The sequence below is a fragment of the Seriola dumerili genome, unplaced genomic scaffold (genome assembly GCF_002260705.1).
Source record: "Seriola dumerili isolate Sdu_G_001 unplaced genomic scaffold, Sdu_1.0 BDQW01000073.1, whole genome shotgun sequence".
In the NCBI taxonomy this organism is placed as follows: domain Eukaryota; kingdom Metazoa; phylum Chordata; class Actinopteri; order Carangiformes; family Carangidae; genus Seriola; species Seriola dumerili.
Window position 1 is genome coordinate 7,261,467 of NW_019174328.1, and position 27,137 is coordinate 7,288,603.

The following is a 27,137-nucleotide window of genomic DNA, read 5'->3' on the forward strand; positions in this document are numbered from 1 at the left end:
ATGAGAGTTTCCATGCTGTCAGCCCCTAAAAGCTAAGTCCTGGAAAGTCACTTTGTATGCAGTTATGCAAGTATCACTCTTTGGAAAAGCACTCTCTCGCAGTCGGGCATAACACTTGACATTTTGATGTGTCTGACGGTCCGTGAAGGCAGCATCACACCCTAATTTTTCCCAACATCCGGGACCTTTGGAGCTAACCAGTGTGTGTGGAAACTGGGTAAGGAGGGCAGTGGAGAGCGGCAGTAAGGCGGACTGATGACAGCTGTCAGTGTGGACAAAAACACTACCAATCTCTGAAGAGAAGCCGAATGGCTCTCCCCTAAACCTCCAAGAGAAAAGGGACAACACTTTGGCTGTATCGCGGGTTGTTCAAAGGTATCGCGAAGGTAACGTTATATTTTTGGGATCGGAAGTATGACGGGAGGATCAATGCCAGTTTGCTGTATCTGTCTCTGGAGAGTCGAGGGTAGCCCTACTGGCTATCCAAGCTAACTACCCAGCTAACGGGTCAGCTAGCTTTTCCTCCTGGGGATTGTCTTCGGTGCTGGGGGTCATTGCCGTGGGAAGGACATATCTTGATCGTTGTTGCTGTAGAGCGTTAGCTTCAATGGAAGCGCACTAAAAGGGTACTTAAATGGTAACTTTTTAATACAAATATCGGGAGGGCGAAATGCTAGTTAGCACTCCTAGTTAGCTTACAAGTAGCTGGCTAACCTTAGTCAACGTTAACGTCAGTATAACTAGCTAGCTACCGCTAACAGGGCAGTACATTGGTGTAACTTTAGCCTTAACCTAACTGGTGGTTACTATACCCTCTCATTAATGGACATACTATAGGGACAGTAATGTTAGCTTTGTTACTAGGTGGAAAACTATCCGGGAAAATATTAATGTTTCCGTAACTTAGTGTTAGTTGAAGTTGGTTGATTCACGTCAGCTAACTTATCATCCTTTTGCCATTTGATTGACTCTTCGAATTCGTTGATTTTCTAGCCAGCGTTTCTGAGGTGGTCTGACTGTTAATTTTGAATTTTGGATCCACGGGGTTTAGCTCATCAAACGTCCATGAGGAGTGTTCATTCTTTGCTTGGGTCCTCTGACTCAGCCGGGTCCAAAACTAGGCGTTTTCCCCCTGTCTGTACCAGCCAGCTACAGCGCTCTTTTGTCCATGCGATCTGTTAACTTTGATATTGCCTGGATGTTCATCAAACACATGTCATCATGTTGATGATGAGGAATACTTTGATACCAACTATTATACTATTATAGCACCGACTTAAACCCAGTCAGTGAACAATCATGGGTTCAGACCAGTTTAAAATGTTAAAGTAAAGATTATTATTATTATTTTTATTATTATTATTATTATTATTAGCTGTCCTTTATTGGAATGTTATGCTATGTTATGTTCAAATGCTGATTTATGAGGTTGCAGTGGTCCTGCATGTCACATTTAAAGCTGGTTCATGTCAGCCACAACTGTTTATCCAAAGCCCTTGTAGGTGCCATACATGAGTGACTGTCTTGTTTTTGCAGGAATGGAAGTAAGAGATAGGGAAAGTATGGGTTGTTAGAGAGATTACAGTGCATAAAACCATACACAGTAAAATGTAGTTGAAGCTGGAGGCAGCCCTAATGGCTATGTCAGATTATTCCAGCACTTGACTTTGTTTACAGCACTATTGAAGTCTCTTTTTCCTCCTGTTTTTTCCTCTAGGTATTTACATTTATTCTTGTATTTTCTGGCCTTGTACACCATTGGTGGAGCTACAGTTGCAGAGGCAACATGGGGACACAAGGCTCTGGCAGAAAGCGTGCCCCTCTGAAAGATCGATTCTCAGCAGAGGATGAAGCCTTGAGTAGCATTGCCAGAGAGGTAAGTTCATACCCAATCACAAAGATCCTGTTTTTCCATTTTGAAGCATACTGGGATGAATGATTATGTTCGCCCTACATTGCTCCATTCATGCATTGCTGAATCAATGCTAACATGATTTTATCCATCTTAGATTTTTTTGTTTATCCTCATCCAGATAATGGGCTCTTCAAGCCTAGGTGGAGGATTGATTTGACAGTCTCTGATGTTTTTAATTTGGACATCAGCACCATCATAATCGGAGTCACAGAACATAGTTGAAAGCCTTATCAGCACTCATATGATTGTTTGACACTGCACTATGGCCAAGAGAGAAACCTTTTAAATTAAGAACTATTGATGAAATGTTTTACTGAAGCCTGAAAACGTTAATGTGTATTTAGGCTAATTTTAGTTCTACCAGTAAGCCTTATTGTATTAATGTCATTATTTAAACCAAAGAAAACACTTTTATAATCTTCCAGTTGTTATGCTTTTCAGTTGTGTGAAAAATTTCAAGAAAACTTAATTCTTTCACAGTCATAATATCATTTATAAATCGGGCTTAATAAAAAATACAGAAATTCAATCTAAATGCAGTCAACATTTACTCAACAATTTATTTCAGTTTGTTGTAATGATTGTGAAAATTATCCAACTTGAATTTTTCAAACACCAGTGAATCTTGATGATTTTTCAGTATTGTCCTTTGAAAACCTGATGATTTGTAGTATGATGATATGGGTTGGAGTAAAATTAAGTAGTTCTAATGATGATTGAGCAAACTTCAAATACACCGACAGTGTTGCAGGTATTTCACTTGGTTTGTTTGGCTAGATTGTAAGCCAGCTCGAAAAAACTGAAATATTAGGGCACATATGAAATCAGCCGACCTCTGTGATTATTGGGACTTGATTCAGATTTTAATGCAGAGTTGAATAGATCGGCAGATGATGTGTCATGTGTCAAACTTTAGACTTGTTTACAAAACTCTCACCCAGATGTTGCGTCAGCCAGAAATAAAAGGTGTAGTGAATCTGTTATGCAGCCAATTACGTTGGCTTGAAGTGTGATGGTCAAAGTTGTGTCAGCAAATTGGGCCTCTGAAGCATATACTTAGATGTGGATTTCCAGGTTTTGCTAGTCGATTAGTGTTTCAGCCCCAGTGAGTGGGGACAGCTGGTTTGCACCACAGAGAAATTGACTTGACTTGTAGTGTTTTTGTTTGGGGGGGAACACAGGCAGAGGAGTGAAGCTGCCTGGCCTGTAACAACTTGCCCTGGGATTATTCCATTTTGTTCCACAGCAGGGTTGCCATTCCTTTGCCTTTTTTTTTTCAGAATGGGGTGGCTAAAAGCATGATATGCAGAGATCATTTGCAGAGTTTATAGGTGCTTTTTTATGTTTGGTAAGCAAAGATAGACACATTTTTTGCAGATTTTCTCTGAAGATTTCTGATCAGGTCAGATGATTTCTTGATTTTACAGGTGGAAGTGTAACACCGGATAAATGTGATTTTCATTCATATTTGCCTTGGCCCTCTTTAAGAATGCTTCATCTGTGCTGTTTGAAAGCTGTGCAGTGCCTCATTCTTGGGCACTAAGCACAAGGCTCCATTTGCTCTCTTTATAGTCATGCAGGCCGATCATAGAAACATGAGTCATCTGACCCTCCCAGTCAGGTCCTAAATCTGAATCTCTTTGTGGAGCAAACTAGAGATTGGATCAACTGTGCAGGGAGTTCATGGGGTCATTGTCTAACTTGTTGCCCATCACCACCCTCCCAAACAAATCTCCAATACACCGCAGCTTCTGCTTCGTGTTGTCTGCGCCTCGTTATTAAGAAAAGTTAAAGCCTGCCTGCCTGTGCTTGGCACAGATCACTGCTGAGAATGACTGTGAATTTGAGCCTGCACCGTCACTAGCCTCTTACATTACTGGGCAGTCAGTCCTTTTGAATACCAGCAGCTTGCTTACAAATCTGACAGTGGCCAAGTGTTAGAATTAGATGATCTTCTCATCCCCGTTGTGCCCCAGATTAGGATCTAAGGGAGCTAATGGTACTTGAACAAGGCATTCATTGACTTTTCCTTAGTGTACAGAGGGAGTGTGTTTGTGTGGGTGTTGTAGTTCATAGTCCATATGATTTTATATGTGATATCAACAAGTCACTATTGCAATGGAAAGTGACACACTTTCCACATGAGACTATTTTGGCTGCAGAGAACAAAGCACGTACTAAGGTGTCTGTCAGTCACTGGATAAAGAGTGAGTTTTATTGAACTTCGTCCTTTTATAGTGCAAACTTTCTAACTGTTGTATTTTATTGTACAATTAAAATTTCAAGTTTATGTCTTGTTTAAGTACCACTTGAAACACCAAACAATCAACATTTTGAAGGACTAGTCGGATGTCATTGTAATGTTATGAGAGAGGCCCAAAGGTTAGTCATTTATATAACACTGACCACTTCAGTGTACTTCTACTGAATGTACAGGCTTATTTTTTTTAAAACTATGACTATGAATCTAAACAAATCCACCAGTTTTTAGGAGCTATTTCATGGATAGTTCCCAGGGATTTTTACTAAATAAAATTCTGCATTTACACATTTATTTTTTCTTTCAGGATGTGAAAGTCTTCCTTTTACAGCAGTATTTACAGCATTATCTGCACCTTCCGTTTAATGTACCCACTGTAAGCTTATTTCTTACAAATTAAGATAGAGATGCTTTTATGTATTTACTAATTATTTTTATTTTATATCATAAATCGTTTGTAAAGCACTTTGAATTGCATTTGATTTGTTTGAAAGGCGCTATATAAATAAAGTTTGACTGATGAGTTCTATTTCAGTTTCAATATTAGAATGTGTTGATTATTTTGGTTATTGATTAATCTGTAGATAATTTTTTGATTAATTTTGTAGTTTGTTACAATTTTCCAAAGCCCAGGTGTATTTGAGTTGCTTGTTTGTCCAACCAACACTCCAAAACCCCTAAATAGCATTTGTGGATTTCTTTGGAGCTACCCTAACTGGGGTTATTAGCTGGTATTTATCATACACTCAGTGACTCTTTGAGAGCTGCAGGTGATATCATGGTGGACTGCTGGTCTCTTATTGCTCATAGTTCTGGAGGTGTGTTTGATAGTGAACTTCTGCCACTCAGGTTACCCTCCCAGCCTCATGATGTGGCTGGTGGAGAGCTGGGGCCAGTGGGCCAGGCTATAGATAGGACAGAGACAGAGAGCTCAGCTGTGCTGCTGTGCAGAGCAGGTCATACTGTCAGACAGCTCAACAGGTGCAGGGCACAGGAGCCAGCCGTCTCTCCTGCTTTCCCATTTGCGTGCTGTCCTCATGTATTCACAACTTTACTCCTTTACTTCCTTTTTCACTTTGTACAAAGCAAGTTTTATTTTCTGCACATCTGTTAGACTCCGAAATCACACAGTGTTCATAGGAAATGGTTACAAAACATCCTACATGGTGTGTAGACTTGCAAAACAGTAACCCAAGGTTTTACATACATCTTACATAGTAGAGTTACTATGACACAAAGAAAATCACAAATTATTTGATATTATTTGCTGACATCAATCAGTGATTAAATAATTAAAGAGTTGTGTATTGGCTATACAGAAATGCATGTTTTTATGTGATAGTCATTCTTGTATCTCACTCATCAACTTAATTTTCCCCACATTGTATCATCTTGGGTGATAGTTTTTACTCACTGCCTACTTTGGGATGTCACTGTAAAACAAGATTGTTATTATATTTGTGTTTAACTAAAACTATAGTGTGTCCAATTGAATACAGCCTCCTGTCTACCTAAACCTCCTCCACAAGTGTCTTTTTCTGTTTTTATATTACAGTTTTTGTTATTAAAAATCCTTTCACACATGTACAACACATGTAAAAAGAATCTGAAATTGTGGTGGTTGTTTAGCATTGCTGTAAAACTGTTTGTTCGCTTCAGGCTATTATTGAAACAGGAATAGCGTATGCCCACAGGCCTTCTATTCTGGCAGCACAGATAAGAAATTGCTGGAATGCTGAAAGTGTTTGTCTGCAGAGAGATACTGTATACAGCATGAGCAGTATTTATGGACTGTCTTTTAGTTAGAGATAAAGGGCTGGGCTTCATGAGCAAGTGTGCCATTCTTTGTTGGTGGGGTGTTTAGTTTTCAAGCATGTAGAGTATGTAATTAGTAATATGGACGTAATGGAGGGATAGTCTACATAGTCACCTGTGTGACTCCTCAAGTGCTGCGTTGAGGCTCGCTTAAATTAGCCCCCTCTGCTCTGGTACTCTGTAAAATTAGCCCCTGTTCATATTCTGACTCAGTTGGGGGCAAATTGTGTGATGACTCTTCTCACTTTACCCCCAGAGGGGAGTTTATTGAGCACAGTTTAGCTTTGACTTCAACTTATTTGTGCTTCATAAGGTTCAGCTAGTTAGATATTGTGAAATGGCCTACATGTTTACTGACTGAGCAGAACCAAACAGTTGCGAGTCACTCGGTTTTTTGTTGATACTGTACTTCTCTGTCAGTTTGTTTGTGCACTGTTGGCATTTACCAAATGAGGGCTTTAAATGAATCCTCCTGAAACTGATGGTTAACACATGTTGTTTGTGATGAGGCGTCCCAAGCACTCACTGTGGACAGGATCACAAAGCACACAGAGGAAACTGGTCACCAGGGCACACTGTGCATTATCGACTCCAGATTATAGCCCGACCGTGGTCATCTTGTAGGCTGCAGTTTGTGGTGCTGTTTTGTGACATACGAACAGATGTTTCTGTTTTTTTATCCACTCCATTTATATCAATGAGGACATGACACGTTATTCCCTTGTTCAGCGTTACTTTCCCCTAAACAAGCTTGTGTATCCGAGAAAACAAAGCAGTCCTTATTTGTAGGATCGTTTGTAATTATTTTATTTTCTTATTATCCAAATAATAAGCCACACCATGCAGCACTACCATAAAGTCAACCTCATCATCAAAGGCTTGGTTAATTTGGTTCCAGCTCAGGAAAGAAGCTGGGCTCTCATAGGCCTTGACAGGGACACTTCAGATGCTGCAAAGAAATGAAATCAAGGCATGTGAACATTTTCCACCGTCTCCCTTCTCTTACAGGAAGCGGATGGGTTGAGCGCCCAAATATACTCATGTGAATTGTACTGTGTGATTGTTTTTCTTTTTGTTTTTTTTGTTTTTTTGTTTTTTTTTGAGTGAAGCTATCCACTTTCTTGAACTGATTGGGCATGTCCTCAGAGAGAGGCACCTTTACCACTTTCCATTCGTGGCTGACAAGTGTGTTCATGTTGTGTCTCACAGGCGGAGGCGAGGCTTGCAGCAAAGAGGGCGGCTCGGGCGGAGGCCAGGGATATTCGAATGAGGGAACTTGAACGGCAGCAGAAAGAGGTATACAACACAAAATGGACCTGACCGGCAAAGATGGACTTTGACCAATATTTAACCCAACAAGCAGACCGATCAGCTATAGAATGAACATGGAAATTTGCCTTGTTCTCCCCTCTAATTTTGTTGTTGTTCTTTTTACATGTTCCCTGGCTAGCTGCTACAATAACTGACTCAGTTTTTGCAACCTGCTCATCTGTATCCATAGTCACTGGTGCAGGGGAGCTGTTTGGCTCTACGCCTTGCGAGAAATTTTTAGATAAATCTGACATATAGCTCACATACAAAACCATACCCACAGAAAGAAAAATATAAGTGCTGCATGTCCACAGATGTAACCAGAAATTTCTATTCCTGTAGTGAATGTCACCCAGTTTTTTTACCTTTTCATAGTTTTGAGTGAAGTATGATTGTATGTTTTTCCTGGCACTTCCTCCCTCTGTCCAGCATTCTTACCACTCATCTGGCAGTAGCAACAGAAAATGGGGTCAGATCCACCAGTGGATGGTAGGCAAGCAAGAGAGTGTTGCAGCCTCACAGTCCACTAACAGCCTGTTGTGTGGGATTGAGCCCCAGTCAGCCCTGACCGTTTAGCTACACTTGACTCACAGACTACACTGTACCTCACTGTGGAAATATGCCTCACTGCAGAAATATCCCTCAAGAGTGTATTTGCTTTGGAGACACCATAATCTGTGACTGTGTGTATCTGTTGAGGCTTTGGCCTTTGACTTTATTTAGAGTGGGTGAGTCTGCATGCAAGAAGGTGGTTTGGACATTTAGCTATACTCAGAAATGATGGATGGTTCTGAAATGTTAATGGAGCAGTTTTGCATGGAATTAAATCTGTATGTGTGTTGGTGTGTTGACACAGTAAGGACAAGCAGGAGGTTTTTCGTGTGCACTGTCATGTTGCCTTTTTAAAAGAACAGATGAGACAAAAATGTGCAGTATATTAGTTGTTCTTGTATATCATTAATCTTGCTGCTGTGCTTAAGGAGAATAACATTTGCGAATGTTTATGACATCCAGTTGGTTATAAACATGATGACAGAAGTTGTTTTGCATGGTTTGGGCTTTGCATAGCAACTGTTAAGCATTTGAGTGACCTTATTTACCCCTGTGATTGAGCCTCTCTACTTTCACCAACTTTCCTTTCTGACTCCAGGCTGACACAGAAAAAGCCAGAACCTCTAGTAGTAGTAGAGCCAGCAGTCGTCATCGCCGGGTCTGTATCTCCCCCACACACTTCCTCTTTGTCTGCCTGTATTTCCTTTCTTCTTTCTCCTGTAATCCTGCAGTTAATCTCTCATCACCCATGTTCCTCTCTGTCTGCTGTGACTCCATGTTTCCACATTAACAGGGGCTGGATGATGATGTCATGTCAGTCCGCAGCTACAGGGTGCGTACATAATACACCTCTGCCAGTTTTCTTAAGAGTGTGCTCTCATAGGGGGCACATTGATGTGTGAAAGCACTTGTTGAAGTAATACATTAGGATGAAATACTTTTTTTGGGTTATTGCATACTTAACTTGTCTGAAAGAAGATTAATCTTAATGTTTTTTTTTTTACTTTGAAGTCAACTTCATCCGCAATACGTGACTTGGGCTCTAGTAAAAGTCGATCCAGCTCCCGTAAAAGAGATGCCTTGGTGCGTTGTGCGTGCATGAGTGTGAGAGCATAATGTATATTTGTGTGGATTTTGGCAACAGATTGAATACCTGGATTCTCAGCATGTAACCAGAGTTCGGGTCTGGCTAACTTTATTGTGCTAAGCAGGACTAACTCCAAGGCGTTCAACAACAGTCAGAGTTTTCAGAACTTCGTGATGCATCCACTTTCCTCTCCGTGTGGTCCAGTAATACCCTTTTCATACTGAAGATAGAATATGACAGATTAGGTCATACCTGGAGGGAGACAAAGCATTGATAGAGCTGTTTCACTTTCTTTACCACATTAAATTCCCTCCTTGTATCGTTCTTGAACGTGCTGCTGTGAGATTCTGATGCACTGACACTAACATTTGATTAGAATTTTCATTAAGTGAAACAATTTGCATCTTCTAAATTTCCATCGTTGTGCTGGAAATGTGAATCTTGACCAGACATGTGGGCATTTGTCAGCTTGAATCTATTGAAATAAAACGACGGTATGGACACAAACGCACAGCCAGTTGCAGTTTTCAACAGGATTGTAGCAAGAATAGAAGTGCTGATGGACTGCATTTGTACCTGCTGATACAAACTGACAAATGTTTTTGCTCCTTCACTGTGGCTTTGGCAAGGTGTAGGAAAGTAAACAGTTTACTCTGTCAGTTGCTGTGTGGGATTATTTAACCTATTGCACAACTAACCTAGTCTTAGTGAGACACATACAATGTGTCTTGCCAGTTCAAACCTAAGATCTAGTCTAACCAGCTCAGATGTTTGATTGTCTTCTGATCATAATTCTTACGACTCCTGTTGTCTCTTCAGTCTGATGGCCTCTCCGCTAGCTCCACCCTCAAGAGTTCCCGCTCCACTGTATGTACATATGTGTTAATCATCCATTTATCATTGCATCTATGCGTAACTTCTAGTCCTTTGTCTCATTTTAAGGTTTCTTTTTCACATTTTTTTCTGGGCTGAACAGAGTTCTGTGTACAATGACCTGCATGGCTATAAAAAGTCTTCATCCAGCTCCTCGAAGAAGGACCTGCTGGTCAGTGTACTCTCTCAGTGTTGGTGTCTCTGCCGTAGCCTCAAGCATGGAGGCAGTGTAGACTAGTGGCAGTGGTTTGTGGTGATGATTTACTGTTGATCGACTTTACACCTGATAAAACTGACTATTTATTACAGTTTGAAGTGTCACACAGACGTTGATCAAGCTGTGTTTAATGTGTCTGGAATGGATATTAGTGTGCCATGTGAGGCTAAAGCTTGTGATGTCAGTGTTTGTTTGAGGTTATATCATGTTACTACTTTTCCAGACTGGTCTGTACCATGATCAAAGGAACTACACCAGCCTAACGAAGACCAAACCACCACCTTCTCTCTCTACTTCCACCTATCAGCCTCGGGTCAGTCCTCCTCTGACTGCTGTCCAACTTTTAGCCTTTTTATACACATGCTGATGTGATTAAAGGACACTCAGTGAAAGTGAACGTCAGTTGAAGCAGCATACTCCTATCGGCATCGTCTAGTTTATAAGACATTAATATGCCTAACGTAGTTGTTATATAACTGCAATAAGGGCTATTTTTTTTGCTTCTTGTCATTAAAGCATCGAAGCAAAGAGATAAACATTCCAATTGTACATAATGTTGCCTAGTTATGTTGTAGAAAGCCAAAGCTTGACTTTTTTATTGAGATATCTATCCACTCTAAAGAAGTTCTTAGGATCATTTGAATTCATGTAAATTGCTGACTGACAAAGGCGGTGCTCTACCAGTTTTAAAACAGTCACCTCACCTGACTCCTCCACTCAACACTTTCAGCTGAAGGCCCTTAATGCTACAGCGTCAGCAAAACATTCATCCTGTTTCCACTCTCAGCAGCCCTCTAGTCTCTCTGCACTTCACATTCCCGCTACAGCCCTCCTCTGTCCTCTAAACTGACCCCCTCCCTGCTCCCCTCCCCTCCTCTCCGACAGGCCAGCACTTCCTTGTCCTCCACCTCTGGCACGGGGCTGGCCCGCAGCTACAGCACGGTCAGTTTCTGTTCACTGGGTGGCCAGCATCTCTCTGCATGCCTCTAGTTACCTTCAGAAGTAGACCTTCCCCCCTCTCTTGTGGCCACATACATCTGATAGGATGCCCAGCCACTTATATTTAGCTCCTGGACAACCTGAGCACTTGGTGGTGGCCAGAGATTTGTGCTTCACTTAGATAAGGCAGTAGTTTGTGCGAAGCCAGGGCTTTTGTTGTACGACAGTGAAACGAAAGTGATGCTGGAAATACAGAGTCTGTCTATTTATTGCATGGCACAGAGAAAGTCTTTCTACTCAACCTACTTAGCTTGCACGTCAAAGATTTATGCTCCCTCTCGTGTTTTGCTGAGTCTGGCATTGTCTCCCACGTGTGCCCCCAGGCCTCCATTTATGACGACACTGGTCTTTACGGCTCGGGCTACAGTTCAAGAGCTGTAAGTCTACTGAATGTTTGTCAAACAGTATTTCAGCAGTTGCGCCTGTGGCCTAACGTCTGTCTTCATGTTGATCCCCTGTCCTGTCCTCCTCCTCCTCCCATCCACAGCCCTCTGAATACAGCTGGTACTCCTCTGGAGCCAGTTCCACTCGCAGCAGCCCTGTGGTGAGCACCTTATAACCACCGCCACCCTGCTTGATGTCAGCTAACACCACATGCAGACACCTACTGCTAACAGGCTCCCCTTAGCCCCCTCTCAGCACCAGACCTCCCTCCTCCTATGAACAGTGTTGACCACTCATACCAAACTGCCTACAGCTTGCTTTAGAGAACAACATCCTTGATTGACACTGAAATGTGTGAACTAAGAATTTTCTTCTGCAGTGCTGTGTAAGCTAAGATGTTGTAGCAAGGTTCTCTATTCTGACTTACTTCCAGTTGGTGTTATCCAAATTATCCAAATTGCATGAGTTGGCATTACTTATAGATTTACAGTCTTTAGTGTAATCCAATAATCTGTTGAATACAAGGACTGCCACTGGATGTCTACAGATTGCTATTTGAACAAGTCGTGTGTGTCAGAAAAAGTCTTGGGCATGCAGCCATCCTCTACTTTACTTTGGCTTCTCATCATGTGCGTGTTTGTGCGTGTGTGTTTGTATGTGTGTGTATTCCTCTCAGTCTTCCTCAGATGACGACACTGTCAGCAGCGTGTCCCAGGAGCGCTCCAGCAGAAGCCGCAGGGACAGTGTGGTGAGCTGTAGGGACCAGGCTGTAGAAAATCTAGAGTGATGCTCACAGTAGTTGATGATCCAGTAATCAAAGCTTCTTTTCAACTGTTTCTATTTTTATACTGTGTGAGGGTATCAGCGTCATACCTATCATAGATTTTAAATGCCTTGACCATGACGAGTGATCTCCTCTGGATGTATGTGTCATTGTTTTTCTTCTGTCCTTTTCCTCTCTGATGAGTTTTACTCTGTGGCCCATGTAATTATTTATTCCTCTGCCTTTCATCTTCATCCTGTGTGTGCTGTAAGCAGTCGTCTGACTTCTCAGACATTAGCGAGTCGGCTGCTGATTATTTCAGCCGCTCCAACCGAAGGGGCAGTATTGTTTCTGACCTCGATGATTTGAGCATTCCAGATCTGGACGCTGTAAGTGGCTAAACTGAGCTCACGACAGTGGGCGCTTGGAAATGCAGTGCAGCACCAATGACGGATGAATTATTTTATAACTGATGCATGATTTAAAAATAAGTTTTGGTTTTGAAAACTTATCCCACATCCTGTGTTTTTTGTTCATAACCTTTATAGATGAGTAGACTGATATAAGGGTAGCTGAAGTGGATGTGACTCCACTGTGAAGCAGCATGGACTGAGTAACCATATCTTCTTTAATGGAGTGGTGTGATTCATTCAGTGTTTAATTTGCTTGTCTGGTTGTCAACTCCGTGTGATCTGTGAACATGCAGCACTTATCCCCGACTCACATTAGCTCCAGGACTAACTCCCTGATTTACAGATAAAGGACACAGCTCAAAGCATGACCACACAGGACGCATGTTTCTGAAAATGGTGTGCAACTAAATCTGCAGCACGTTTTTTTTCTGTTTCAGCTGGATGAAAAATGTGACAAACAGTATTCAGATTACAGTCGGGTGAGTGCGCTATTATTTTGTATTCATTCAATACCTTCAACAAGCATCAGATTCGGTGCCCTCGTTTCAAATCTTAGTAGCTACATATCAGGACCACTGAGGTAGATTTGCTAAAGAATGTAACTAGACACCAGCGGTCAACAGGTACAATCCTACAGAGACCTATGAATTAATACAGTAGGTAGTTACAGTGTAACCATGGCAACACAACAGAGAAGCATAAGATGGCTTTTGTACACAACGCCGGCTAGTTTGTCAAGTTTATAAAATCCCCTTTCAGCACATGACTGTGACAATGTCTCCCTCAGGAGGATTTCAATATGACAGAATCACTTGACATGCCCGCAAGATCAGAGGATGGTGTTGGATAACATGTCGGGGTTGTGTTGTATTTTGCCGTGCTGTGCTGTTTTCGTGTTTTTCTGACTGTGACTTCTGTTGCACATTGCGTTCGCAGCCATCTTCCCGCTGTGCCACCCCAGGCCTCTCAGCAGCCACCCTGGCATCGCTGGGTGGCACCTCGTCACGGCGGGGCAGCGCAGACACCGGTAGCGTCTATGACCCCGACACCAGTCTGAGTGAACTTAGGGTAAGGTGTACAACACACTTGGTGTCGACTTTTCTGTACATGTGCCCGAATAAAAATGGTTAGAAATGCAAATGAATGAATTTTATGTAGAGAAATTGTACTTGTTTTACACTCTGTTGGTCATCGTCACATTCTCATAGTGCTGAAATCCATATGCTCTATGTTTGAGCCATTTATGTAAAACATCTGTTCCTTCTGCATATGAACCTCCCACAGCATTGCCTCTGTTGTGCCCTCCCTGCTGTTCTAAGTGTCTGCTTTAACCGTTTTTCTTTTAAGTATGCACGGGAGGTCTGGATTTGACATGTGTCCTGCGTAGCTGTTCCTTTTATCTGGGTGGTCATGTGTATGCCAGCTACACTGTCTTTGAGATGGTAGCACGGGTGCTTTGTTATCTCTCCTTGATGCTCCCCACCCTCTCTGATGCCCCAGTTCACCCCAACCATTCCTTCCATCTGCCCTACAGGATATCTATGAACTAAAGGACCAGATTCAGGATGTAGAAGGGCGGTACATGCAAGGGCTTAAAGAGCTGAAGGTAGAGGGGCTTGAGCTCACAGCATGCCTTCTCTTGTCCTCTGGGAGCAGTATGGCGTCACTAACCCCCCTGCCTCCCCACTCATACCCCACTGTGCCCCCCTCCTGTAGCTCCTAACACCACAGCCATGTCTTTGCGTGCTCCCAGTCTGAGTTGCGTAATGCCCCTTTCTTTTGCATGATCTTCCCTCACTTCCTGTTTTGATCCCACTCACTGGTCGTGAGTGACACTCCAACATTTCAGCTATGTTCAGAGATGTAAGAAGGAGAGTAACAAGCTCCACCTGCTGACAGATAACAGCAGTGCTTTCAATTATGAGGCTCCTCTTGCACCCAGGCTGTTGTTGCCTCAGTGAGGGCCCTCTGATTTGACTCCTCCAGTCACCTTCAACAGCTTCCTGTACTCTTAGAAAGGACACTATATTTTATCGATAAAGAGTAGTTTACTAACAAAGCTGACTCCTGGCTTGTTCCTTGTAGAGTTCCATACAACTGATGCACTTTAGCTAGATGACTTTTCATCATCTTGTTTCCTGATTCACTTGTAGTTCTCTCTTTCAGATCCCCTTTTCACACTGTTGCGTTTCACTCCTGAAAGTGATTCAACGCATTCTAATTGTTCTTTGTACAATGTCACCACTTATCACACATCACATATTAGTCCCAAATAACCTGTTTTGAAATGGAAAAATACCACAACAGGTGGTACAGAATTATGCCATTAATCCTTAAGCCTTAATCTTACATTTATAAACAAGACAAGAAGTTTGTAGCATGTTTGGTGTGTTAAATGTGTTACAAAAACAAGTTTTTTTTTTTATACCAGAGAGCCCACCTGATGCATGTAGGTGAGCCATGCTTTAAATTGGTTTGCTCTGTTTATTAACATGCTTCTACCCGCATCAGGAGTCACTTGCAGAAGTGGAGGAGAAGTATAAGAAAGCCATGGTATCGAATGCACAGCTGGATAACGACAAAGCCAACCTCATCTATCAAGTGGACACACTAAAGGACGTCATAGAGGAGATGGAGGAGCAAATGTCAGAGATGAGGAGGGAGCTGGAAGATAAGTCAAAGGTGAAATATCAGTCATGTTAAATAATGTGACAGAAATCAATTTCATGTTTGGTTAAGTTAAAAAGTTTTTATATGGAAAGGTTGTGGCTAAAATGTCCTCTCTGTGGTTTCAGGAACTAGAAAGACAAAAGCACACATGTACAGTCCTGCAGCATAAACAAGAAGAACTGAAAGAGGGAATCCGCCAGAGAGATGAGCTTATAGAAGTAAGAACCACACCAGACTGCTATTCTGTCAACAACTTGAAAGATGTTGATGCCAATGTCTTGGCTGCAGTGGAGACTGTTCTGCAGGAACTTTGATAAGGATTGATTGGCACTGGCCTGCCTCTAAGTCCTCTCCCAGTCTATTGCTCTGTCTCTTCTGACATTTAGCTGTTTCATTGTCCTGTCTGACTCTGAACACTATCGTTCATTCCTCTCTCAGCATCATCTCCTCAATTCAGTCTCTTCTCACCCCCGTTTGTACCTGTCATTTTTGTATCTATGTATTTATGTGCATTTGCTCTTCCTTTGTCTTTTTTCCATTCAATTTTTCCTATTCTGTTCTTATCTTGTGCTGTGTCATCTTGTCACTGCTTAACACCGCTCCAGGAGAGCCAGCGAATGCAGACTAAGTTAGATGCCCTCACCAGAGAGGTGTTTGACCTGCAGGAAACGATAAACTGGAAGGACAAAAAGATTGGGGTAGGAGGTCCCACGCGGATGCTCTGACGGAATATGAGAGGCAATAGATTGTTGTGCTTTTCAGCATTTAGACACAGTGTACATCCAGCTCTTTTGCCTCTCATGCTGTCTCTGCATGTTGGAGACTCTTAGGCATTAGCAATACCTGGACCCATCCACATTCACAGTTTGGATTTTTGCATGTCGAAATAACAGCGTTTTCAGTTTGGATCCTGCTAACAATGCAAGTGCACTGGCACTGTGTTAAAGCTTGAAGTGCACATCCTGCAAAATACAATTTTTTTTTTAGGATTGTTATATAAACTTAAGAAGTGTAATCCATGAACTCTAGCATGACATGCATGTTCCACCTGTGGATCAGTTAACTAGTGGTTAGTTAAGTCAGACCCTTAATGATGAAAGCATCGTACTAATATGTAGCTTTTAACAAATTGCAAAATCAGAAGAAATCATCTCCCTCCTTACAGACCCTGTGCTCTACCTCTCCTCTTAACTTTTCCCAGTAAATTTCCTGTGAGCATGTCACCTTGTCCTCATCTCTTGGTTTACTGTCTGTTTCTACATCCTTTTCGTTGTCTTCAAATGCACAGTGCACGTCTTGTGCATGGAACATGTCTTGCTGTGGCATGTGGTGTTGCATGTCTGTCCAGAGTCTATCCAACTTCTCCTCTGCCTCTTCTCCTCTCTCTCTCTTGTCTTCTCTCGTCTGTGTGGCCAGGCCCTAGAGAGGCAGAAAGAGTACTTTGATTGCATTAGGAATGAGAGAGATGAGCTCAGAGATGAGCTTGCTGACATCAAGGAGAAGGCCAAAGCAGGAGAGGTAGGTCCACTAAGTCCCAGAAGAAAAATAACAAGGTTAGAGGAATGACTTTTTGGCCACAGAACTACTTTTTTATACTTTTCCTTTTGGTTGGAAGCCATTTAATGCGATCAAACCTGCTACTGTGCTGTACGTTTTACTTCTTCCTGTTTGTTTTTCTTTCCACCTTATTTTCTTGGTATTTCTTGGTGCATGTGCACTATATCAAATTACTGATGGAATTGTTGTTTATAGACTGTATGCATGTAATGTCACCACAGTAACTTCCCGGAGCAGCAAACATACAACAGTCAACATCTGTTATTATGCATACACATGGTAAAAAAAAAAAAAAAAAAAACCCACATAGAACATACTGCTGAAATATGAAACAGCTGCTGTGGACATGACTGTTAAACAGATAAAAAAAACATTTTTATCTTTGTAGACTGCCAAAGGTTAAAGGAAGCAATGTGCAGCAATATTATAGCACATGGTTTACTGATAATAAGGTTGTTGTGAGACAAACCTGTCTGAACACAGCCAGGATTTCATTAGAAGTCCTCATTATTTTGATCAGGCAAATCCTGACACATCTTGCTTCACTGCAGGACACGTGGTATGTAGTTTGTGCCTTCAAGTTTTGATTAATGCAAAGTTAGGTCAAGTGTTAAGCTACATAGTGCATAAATACATGTGTGTAATTAGCATTTTTACCACAGCAACACGGGCTGGTCATCATCCCAGACGGCACACCAAACGGAGATGTCAACCACGAGCCTCTGTCCTCAGGGATCACTGTGGTCTCCCAGGAGGCCGCCCAGGTGCTGGAGTCTGCAGGAGAGGGCCCACTGGGTGAGTCAGAGGATGAGATTGATGAATGCTAAATATAGGGATCTGATGAGGCGTGTATTTGCATGTACCAGAGAAGAACACAACTCTCTTTTTTTCACATTTCAGTGATCCTGTATTCTAACATGTTTGTCTAAGCAGCAAATGCAATTGTTACACGCTGATTTTGCTTGTTAAAGTGAATTGCATCAGTTAAAGGTATTTTTCTGCTGTCGTGTAGATGTCAGGCTACGGAAGTTGGCAGAGGAGAAGGATGAACTGTTGTCTCAGATCAGGAAGTTGAAGAATCAGCTGGAGGATGAGAGACAGAAACACTCGAAGGTGGACAGTGCGTACACAGACGGGGAGAGGATGGAGAATGGTACAGACCTGCACTTTATTGAGATGCAGAGTAAGTTGCCCTTATATTTGTGCACACATTAAAATACATGAAATGACCATTTGAACATTGTTGTATGTTCAAACTTGCTGCTTTCTGTTTTCTCTCTAGGAGATGCCAACAGACAGATTAGTGAATACAAATTCAAGCTTTCTAAGGCAGAACAGGAAATGGGTACAATGGAACAAAATGTGAGTGAAAAAGAAATGTCATACAAATAATAGTTCACATTAAATTATAGAAACATGATACACAGAAATACCAAAAAGTTGTAGGTTTTAGGGCCGTAAATCACCAGTTGTAAACTTTGTCTGTTTGTCTGTTTTTCAGATTAACAGACTTGAAGGGCAAGTGTCCAGGTACAAGGCAGCAGCAGATAACTCGGAGAAAGTAGAAGACGAACTTAAAGCAGAAAAACGGAAACTTCAAAGAGAGGTAAAGACATTGGCTAGCTGGCGTTTTTTAGCGAGAAACATCAGCGGGCTGAATGTAACGTCTCTCCTCTGCTCCCCCCACAGCTGCGCACAGCTCTAGATAAGATAGAGGAGATGGAGATGACCAACAACCACCTAGTAAAGCGCCTTGAGAAGATGAAGGCCAACAGGAACGCCCTTCTGTCACAGCAGTGAGGCAAGGCAGCGTCACCACAGAAGCCCTTAAACTCGCACCTCAGACCTCTGACTGCCATATTGCGTCTGGAGCACATTTCCATTTTCAGCTGTAACACTTTAAGATTTGTAGCTAACCAAAAACACTTAAAAAAAAAAACAACTTGTAGCACAGGCAAAAAACTGAACTGTGTCTGGTTTTTTTTTTGTTTTTTTGTTTTTTTTTTGAAACCCGGAAGTGTTGGTGTTCTCTGGCAAGCTGCCAGTGTTTTCAGAGGAATGACTCAGAAACTTAACTAATAAAACTACAAAGTTGCTGGGAGATGCATCTGAAGAAATTTCTCTAGTCACTACTTAATTTTTCAGAACTTCGTACTACATCATGTTATCCACGAGATTTTATTTCTCTCTGACTGGGTGCTTGGCTGTACTTTGTTTTGTTTATTATCCTTTTTTTTTTTCTTTTCTTTTTTTTTTTTGATAAGTTGCATGAATGAGTATAATGATGCTTTTAAACTATTCATCCCTCACGGCTGCTCCGGCCCTGCACCTTCTCTGCTTCCCCTCACACAGTGAAGTGCCTTTTCACACTAGACCGGGGGTCTGCACCGCTCAATGAAACAATAATCGTTTTAACAGGTACAGAATGATGTATTTAAGAAAAGGTGCAGTCATTATTTGAAAATATATAGAACCAATTGTGTCTGCTGCGGTTTCATTGAAATTTTTCAAATATTTAAAAGATTTCTTGACAATAAATGTGTAATTTACAGAACAGTGCATACAATCTGAATCTTTTCTTTGCTTTTTCATGACGTAGTTTTGCTATTTTCTACTTTTTTCGAATCTGCATCGTCAAAACGTGAGGTGTGGATGTTGTTCATTTGTAGCCTCGGTAGTTTTTCTATATACATATGGGGTATATATAATTATGGGTATAGATTTCTGATACCAATAGCCAGTGATATTTCAGAATATTTAATCTCACTTTTGTTGCAGTTTTGAATCACAGTAGGAAAGGACAAGGTCATTTTTTTTTCTATTTGAAATTTTCTTTTTTTATTCTCAACTCCAGCTTCCAGATTAGTTATTGTGACTGGAATAAAGACAGAGGCACAGTTAGGTACATCTCTTCTACAAAGGTTTTCCATCTCTCACTCAACTTTCCATACTCAAATACAGTTGATGTAAACCTGTAATTGTCCATGAAGTATTTGGTAGTGGAGGTTTTACTTTACCTCACACTGATCCCTCCTTACTGCACACATCTCTGAGTGACAGGGGAGATGTAGAAGCAATAAATTAAGCTTGTGTGCTGGCACATTTTAGGTATCGTTATGGGACTCATGACTCAGTTCTATTTTTCCTGGCTGCATGTCCCAAGTCTTACTTTTAGAAAACCATGTGAAGGCTTGGCTCTTTTAAATAGGCCATTCAGCACAAGGGTTTCCTGTGAGAGAGCGGACCCTTTTATAAATCGTGGTATATGGTTTTTCCACACATAAAAATAAACATCTGAAGTTTTGTTTCATACGGAGAATTTATTTACAGCACAACTGTTACATCAAGTATACAAAGAGCAGCATGTAGGGTTGATTTTTTTTTTTTTTTTTTAGTCACATTTGATCATCAGATTCAGCACCTCTCAAACACTTTATAGAGATCAGGCAAGTTGGCGATCTGCAGCACTGTGCCGTCCTCGCTGAAGTTCTTGGGAGGACTGAAGAGGGTTCGGAAAGCTTTGAAGATAATGTGCTCCACTTTCCAACGCCACGAGTTCGCCTCACCACCCTGAAACAAATATTACAACACATCACAGTTGTTTGAGTTTTTTGATTTTTTTTTTTTTGTCATTAATGTATCGTGTAAGGAATGGTAGAAAAATGCGGTCAACAATGACACCTGCTCCTCTCCCGGCTCAGCCTCAAGGATGTACTGCTTCCTGATGGAGTAGAACATGCTGCACTCCTTACTGAAGTCTCTGAAGCACTCCTTCTCGTTGTCCCAGTTCACCTGCACAACACCACCGAGCAAAAGTCTTCAGATACAGTTTGTGTTTCCAGAGTGTTGTTATAAATGACGAGAGACTAACAAGGACTTCACCTCAGTGGCCAGGCGCAGGATGAACATGGGGAGACCTTCCATGATAGGAGCGTACTTGTCGAGCAGCAGTGGCAGTCCTGTTAAGTTTCCTTCCTACAATGAATGAGGCTCAATTTTACAACATGGCCTATTGTGAAGTAGCAGGCAAACTCAGGCAGCATGTAGGGTCAGCGCAGAAATAAACCCAGAGCCTGACCTGGTCTATCTCCATGGAGAAGTAGTCCTCTAGCATCTCGGCTTTCTTCTTCAAGAAGTCCACTATGTACTGAGCCAGGCCTTCTTTGGGTCCGTCCTCTTCTGTCCAGCCACTCTCCTCGCATTCCAGAGCCAACATGGCCAGATCATAGAGCGGAGCTGGAGTCTGAACGCACACAATCATTAAAATCACACATGCTGCACAATATCTTCTACTCACTCACAATCTAGACTTTACTCACAGATAGTCTCAATACACCGAAGTTCCCAAAGTCGTAAGTCAGTATTTGGTAGAAAAGCTCCTGGCTGGAACCAAAAGAAGGAAATGAGACATAAAGCAGCAGGCTAAAAACACAGGAAATGAGCCATGTGTGTCCTGACTCTGACCTGAGTTTGGTGGTGTTGAGCAGATACAGTTTGGTGTGATGTTGGATCAGAGTCCACTGGGGATTGACGCAGCCAACAAACGAGTGGTTCTGCAGCATTTCTTGAAGACCTGAGGAAAATATATACAACTGAAAAGAGCAAAATTGTGTCGAAAAGTAAAATTTGATCTATTTTGAGTTGGTGGAATAGAAGACGATAACATGTTTTGTTTACCTTTGTGTGAATTCTCAGTGATCTCAGCTCTCAGCTCTTTGATGCTAGTCAGTTTTATGAATCGTCTCTTGGGCACGGCTGCAGCTGTCAGGTCCTCCTCTTCTTCTTTTTCCTCCTGCTGCTCTTTCCTCAAACGCTTCCTGGCTCACAATAACACACACACACACACACACACACACACACACACACACACACACACACAGCTGTCACCTCCTGCATACAGTACACTCTGCATGTTTACAGACACTTGTATTCTCAAGACAATAACTCACACCAGCTTACAGTGGGACACATTTAAGACTTAACAGGCTGTGAAGATGTTTACACATTTTCATCAGAGATTACACTGCATTAATTACTTTTTTGGCCACATGGGGGCAGTGGGAAACCACTTTTTGATGATTATAACCTTGGCATGAGGTCATCTTCTAAGTTGTAATGACTTAGTTAGCAAGAAATTACCAATGTACACATCCAGCAGACACAGAGCAACATCAGCATTCATTTAGAGTTGTTAATAATCACCCTCCCCTTTAGGTTTCTACCAACTACTGAAGAAAATATCTGGGTCTTAAGCTGCTGGATATTTGACTTTTCTTCACCTGCTGGTCCCTAATGTTGCCTCTCTGCTCTTTTGTGCTGTGCAGGGGGTGTACTCTGGATTTATCCGCACCTTTTTGCAAAAAACTGGATTACTGAGAGCACTGAGACCAAACCTTAGAGGAAATGTTTTTGCTGTAAAACAAAACAATGTGCTTAAAGAGGAAAAAAAACCTCCAGAGCTGTGGAGAGAGATAATACTATGTGGGTTCATCACTGTAAGTAACACCTTTCAAAAAGATAATAACGATACTCAAGATAATAACTATTACTATTACTACTAATAATAATAATAATAATACTAATGACAATAATAATAATAATAATAATAATGACAATTATATGGTGGAGCTTGAAAAACCAGTCAACACATGCACCTACCATCTGTCAACCTGAAAATTCAGGTCTGTAGCAGGTAAACAAGCTGATATCTGTTACTGATTGAGCCAGAGAGGGATGATTCATTTTACGTTTGCATTACTCTTCCTGCTCTCTTACTCAACTCATTTGCCGCTATTCAAACTGAAGCCTCACGCAACGGGATCAATCATCTATCAAGAACTGTCCTGATCTGGCTTGCAAAAAAAAAAAAAAAAAAAAAAAAAAAAAACACATCTGAATTACTCATGTTGGCTCTGACTCTGAGTGCTTAATCCTCTGCTGAATACTGACCCGCCCAAACTGATGAATGATCCAGTTATGAAAGAAGTTAATCACCTTGGAACATCAAAAGCACTGATGCCATTTTCTTCCTCGCCTTCTGGCATCTCTGCCTCCTGCTGAGCCAAGGCCTCCAGCATATCAGCATCATCAGTCTCAACCATCTCTACGCTGTCGGGTTGGGCGGTTTTGGTCTCAGCCTCTTTCCTGCTGGGACCAGCTGGTTCGGGGTCTTGCGGCGGCTTCTCTTTCGGCTGGAGGAAGGCGTCCAGCTTCTGAGTGCGACAGTCGGTCCTCACCATCTGATGTGCGTAGACTTTCTCAGTAGAATCTGCTGTGGCGCTGGAGGACTTGACCTCAGTGCCACCTGAGACTGAGAGCCCTGGCAGCAGCGTCTGCACAAACACACAGAGTATGTGTCCTAATACACTCTTACGCTCACAAGTTTTTGTATCTCCAAGGAAAAAGAAAAAAAACACAAAACAAATCTGGGAGGAGTGGATGTTTGGCAAAAAAAAAGAAAATGTGGATGTGAAAACATGGACAGCTTATCAATTACTGTTGTAACAGTGCTGGTGCGAATTTACAGAAACAGTGATTAAGTCATATCGTACTTGGGTGAAATACGTGCGTGAGGAGTTGGAGCCCAGCAGTTTGCTCTCGATGTGCTTCTGAACACTCTCGATGACACTGTCTTCATGCAAGAAATGCACCTCATGTTTTGTGGGGTGAACGTTCACGTCTACATTCTGCGAGGCGATCTCTAAGCTGCGGTGAGCAGACAGCATCAGTGAATATAAAATGAATTCAACCATGATAGAATCCATTATAGAAAACAAATGCACATTTAGTTACCTGAGGTAAAGAAAAGGGTGTGTGTTCTTGGGAAGGTACGCAGCGTAAACTGTCTCGATCGCTTTCTTCAAAGCGCTCGACTCCACCAGACGATCTGAGACGTCACACATCACAATCTCCATTTAACAAAGGGCTAACAAGATTAATTTATCTTCACCGGTGAGCTAGATTTCCAGTAACTTTTCCAGAATACGTACGGTTGATGAAGAGGACCAGGATGCATTTCTTGACTGAGTAGTTTGCGTTTGAGATGTAGCCTTTCATCTTATAAGCGAGCTTCTGATCCTCACAGCCAACTTCGATCAGCTCCCTGGGAACATAGCGCAGAGTCAGTCATGCAGTCAGTGTTAAGATGATAAGAGATCACATAACTGCAGAGAGCATCAAAGCAGAACTTTCTTTCTTTCTCAGTTGATTAATACCTGCTGACTGCATTGCCAAACACTGCTCGAATGTTATCCACTACACTCGCGTTGGGTAGAGTCCTCACGTCTGCCACAGTCTCTCCTTGCTGGAAAAGGAAAAGAAGAGTTGTAAAAACAGACCATTAATAATAATGCCTTTTAACAAAGGACTTTTTTTATACATATATTTTTTAGTTTAATCTGAATCAAAGAAAAAAAGAGGACATCTCACCTTTTTGACAGAGAAACTTTTTCCTGAATTGTGTATGGCATACCTTCAAAACAGCATGGTAACATTAAATACAGAAAAAAATCCAAACACTATGACATTCACCAACAAAAGCAGGAATTACGACACACAAGGGATGAAGCCCAGACCTGCTGACCACTTCTACAATCCTGGAGTACTCGTCACTGGGGCTCTTTAAAGCTTTCCTCCTGGTGGACACATTATAGAAGAGGTCCTCCACCTGCAGACGAGGAAAGCTAACTATTGGAGGTCTCTGAGAATCTATGAACTTCATTCTGTAAGAGGTGTTGTGTTCAATGGACTCACAAGAATCTGTGTTCCCTGGTTGCCAGCACATGGTTTGGGGGGACCTTTCAGCTTGCTATCGCTGTAGCTGGCTCTGCATGATAAAATAGAAGAGATCCACTATCTTTTACATGTTATCTTCAAAGAGGCAAGAAAGCAGATGAGTGAACCGTTATTTAAAATGTCCTCATACCTGTAGGCGCATTTAGCATCAGCTGTCTTGGTCGTTATGGTCACATGTGCAACGTGGCTTACACTAGCAAGGGCCTGCAACCAAGAACAGTCAACAAATGTGATGGACAACAAAATGTATGGCAGGGTTTCATACCCAAAAGGCTAATAGGCTCAAAGCTAGCAGTGCGGCTCACCTCTCCTCTAAATCCATAGGTTGCAATGGCTGAGAGGTCCTCAAAAGTCTGGAGTTTGCTGGTGGTAAAACGCTCACAAACAATTTCCATATCTTCTTTCTGCATCAGTGAAAGAAAGCTATGTCAGGAATCAACTGATTTAGTATGAACTGACAGCTTTACACTGAACAGGCACTTTATTAGGAACACCATACTAATACTGGGTAAGGCTTCCCTTTGCTCTCAAAACAGCCTCAGCTCTTTGTGGCATGGATTACATAAGATGTTGGACACATTTCTTTAAGATTCTGGTCCATGTTGACATGACTGCATCACATCATGTTTCAAGCTGCTAATCTCAAGTTCTACCACATCCCAAAGGTGCTTCACTGGATTCACATCTGGTGCTGGGGAGGCCATTTAAGTACACTGAACTCAATATCATTTTCATGAAACCAGTTTGAGACAACTTTTGTTTTGTGACATGGTGCATTATCACGCTAGAAGCAGCCATTAAAAGATGGTTAATTGTGGCCATAAAGGAATGCACATTGGGATGCACAATACTCAGATAGACTGTGGCATTCAAACCATGGTTGATTGGTATTAAGGACTAAAGTGCGCCAAGAAAACATTCGCCACACCATTACACCACCACTATCAGCTTAGACTGTTGATACAAGGCAGTTTGGATCCATGGATTCATGCTGTTGATGCTAAATTCTGATCTTACCATTTGCTGCCTCAGCAGAAATCCAGATTCATCAGACCAGGCTATTTTGTTTTTCCAGTTTTCACCTTTCCAGAATCTTGAGGCAGATGGGCTACAACAGCAGACCACAGTTGTTGAGAGTGGTCTGAGTTATCATAGCTTTTTTGTTTTTGTATTTGACAGTGTGAAAATCTCAGGAGATGAGCAGTTTCATCTGAAATACTCAAACCAGCCCATCCAGCACCAACAATCATGCAACTGTCAAAGTCACTGAGATCATACTTTACCCTCCTTATGTTTGATGTGAACATCAACTAAAGCTCCTGCCCTGTATCTGCATTATGCTGCACTGCTGTCACGTGATTGGCTGATTGGATAATTGCATGAATAAAAAGGTGTACAGGTGTTCCTAATAAAATGCTGGGTGAGTGTAATCCTTTGGTCAGATGATAAACAATCAGACAAGGTGAGAGGCCATACTCCATTTGAATAGGACATGTTTGCAGCCACGCTCTTGACCTCTGCTCCCCTCATGTGGACGCCCGTGTCACGTCACCCACCCTGATGCCAGTGCCGTTGTCCTGAATCTGAAGGAGCTTCAGTCCGCCGTCTTTCACTGTCACCTGGATGTTGGTGGACTTGGCATCTAAACTGTGACATTGTAGAGCACAATTTGTAGTTATTATACAGCCAAATTACATTTTAAGATGACTTCCGGTCAGCTTGAAGTGTCACTTGTCTGTTACTATGCTACAGGTGTCGTTAAGCGGCTTTGACACAAATGTGATGTAAACAATGGTGGCTCCTGCCATATGTTGTCACTTTCATTGGTTTCACTGCTGGTTATTTAAGCCAATAGTCGAATATGTAACATTAGCTAACTTAATCAAAATTGATTATCATGTGGCAAGTCAGTTACCAGTTTTCAATCATTTCTTTGACGGCATTGGCAGGACGCTGGATAACTTCACCCGCAGCTATCCGGTTGACAACAGTCTCGTCGAGCCTCCGGATAACTCCCGCCATGTTCACAGCGCTGCTGACCTAGTTTCAGAGTAGTTAAACAGCAAGTATTAGCTGTGAATACACATACATGTGGATAAAGAGGTGTATTTATATTTAGGCTAAAATGTAGCACCGCATAAGAAACGAAGCGTGCATGGGACCAGAGAGGAGAAAATAAAGAGGTCTCACTTACTCGGAGCATCAGAGTACGGAAGCCATTGTTTTTGTCATTCAGTTTCCCAACATCTGCTTCATGGGCATTATTGAGAATAGGTAGAGAATTGCTTCACTACCCACTACGAACAGAAATCACGCAAAGTTTATGTTTTTATGTAGGCTAATGTATGGTGGAATATGAAACGTTTTGTTTTAGCGACTCATTTCTCACGACAAGGTGATTCATCTTCTTCAGTATAAACAATCTTTGATGACACAGCGCGGGGAGAAAGTGGGGGCGGGGCCTGCGTCTGTCGTAGGAGTACCAGGAAGACATCATTCGTTTAAAGTCTTCTTCTCTGGTAAATAT

At 41.9% G+C, this 27,137-nt stretch overlaps 2 protein-coding genes across 9 annotated transcripts; one reads left to right on the top strand and one right to left on the bottom strand.

Moving 5' to 3' along the window:
* The first annotated feature begins 216 nt into the window (after positions 1-216).
* On the top strand, positions 217-19,372 carry lrrfip2 (LRR binding FLII interacting protein 2). 7 transcript variants are annotated; one of them, XM_022743721.1, is made up of 27 exons: positions 217-386; positions 1,718-1,876; positions 7,200-7,286; positions 7,731-7,790; positions 8,452-8,511; positions 8,647-8,685; positions 8,865-8,936; positions 9,760-9,807; positions 9,917-9,985; positions 10,254-10,343; positions 10,916-10,972; positions 11,353-11,406; positions 11,517-11,573; positions 12,090-12,161; positions 12,452-12,565; positions 13,027-13,068; positions 13,526-13,657; positions 14,124-14,195; positions 15,101-15,271; positions 15,385-15,477; positions 15,865-15,957; positions 16,676-16,777; positions 17,479-17,611; positions 17,829-17,999; positions 18,099-18,178; positions 18,318-18,422; positions 18,506-19,372. In XM_022743721.1, the coding sequence occupies exons 2-27, from the start codon at positions 1,787-1,789 to the stop codon at positions 18,614-18,616; spliced, it is 2,274 nt and encodes a 757-aa protein (XP_022599442.1). In that variant the 5' UTR covers positions 217-386; positions 1,718-1,786; the 3' UTR covers positions 18,617-19,372. The 7 variants fall into 7 exon arrangements, with proteins under 7 accessions (XP_022599442.1, XP_022599443.1, XP_022599445.1 ...); XM_022743722.1 differs by lacking the exons at positions 7,731-7,790; positions 8,452-8,511; positions 8,647-8,685; ... (7 more) ...; positions 12,090-12,161; positions 12,452-12,565; XM_022743724.1 differs by lacking the exons at positions 7,731-7,790; positions 8,452-8,511; positions 8,647-8,685; ... (8 more) ...; positions 12,452-12,565; positions 15,865-15,957.
* A 775-nt stretch (positions 19,373-20,147) lies between these two features.
* Positions 20,148-26,834, bottom strand: mlh1 (mutL homolog 1). 2 transcript variants are annotated; one of them, XM_022743755.1, is made up of 20 exons: positions 26,805-26,834; positions 26,526-26,650; positions 26,167-26,257; positions 24,916-25,014; positions 24,741-24,814; positions 24,569-24,641; positions 24,391-24,482; positions 24,245-24,287; positions 24,031-24,119; positions 23,806-23,918; positions 23,609-23,702; positions 23,368-23,521; positions 22,811-23,148; positions 21,494-21,633; positions 21,281-21,389; positions 21,136-21,199; positions 20,895-21,059; positions 20,699-20,791; positions 20,498-20,608; positions 20,148-20,386 (listed from the first exon to the last, which is right to left on the bottom strand). In XM_022743755.1, exons 1-20 carry the CDS (start codon positions 26,811-26,813, stop codon positions 20,231-20,233), a joined length of 2,232 nt encoding a protein of 743 aa, XP_022599476.1. In that variant the 5' UTR covers positions 26,814-26,834; the 3' UTR covers positions 20,148-20,230. The 2 variants fall into 2 exon arrangements, with proteins under 2 accessions (XP_022599476.1, XP_022599477.1); XM_022743756.1 differs by lacking the exons at positions 26,167-26,257; positions 26,526-26,650; positions 26,805-26,834 and adding an exon at positions 26,087-26,106.
* Between the last annotated feature and the right edge of the window lie 303 nt (positions 26,835-27,137).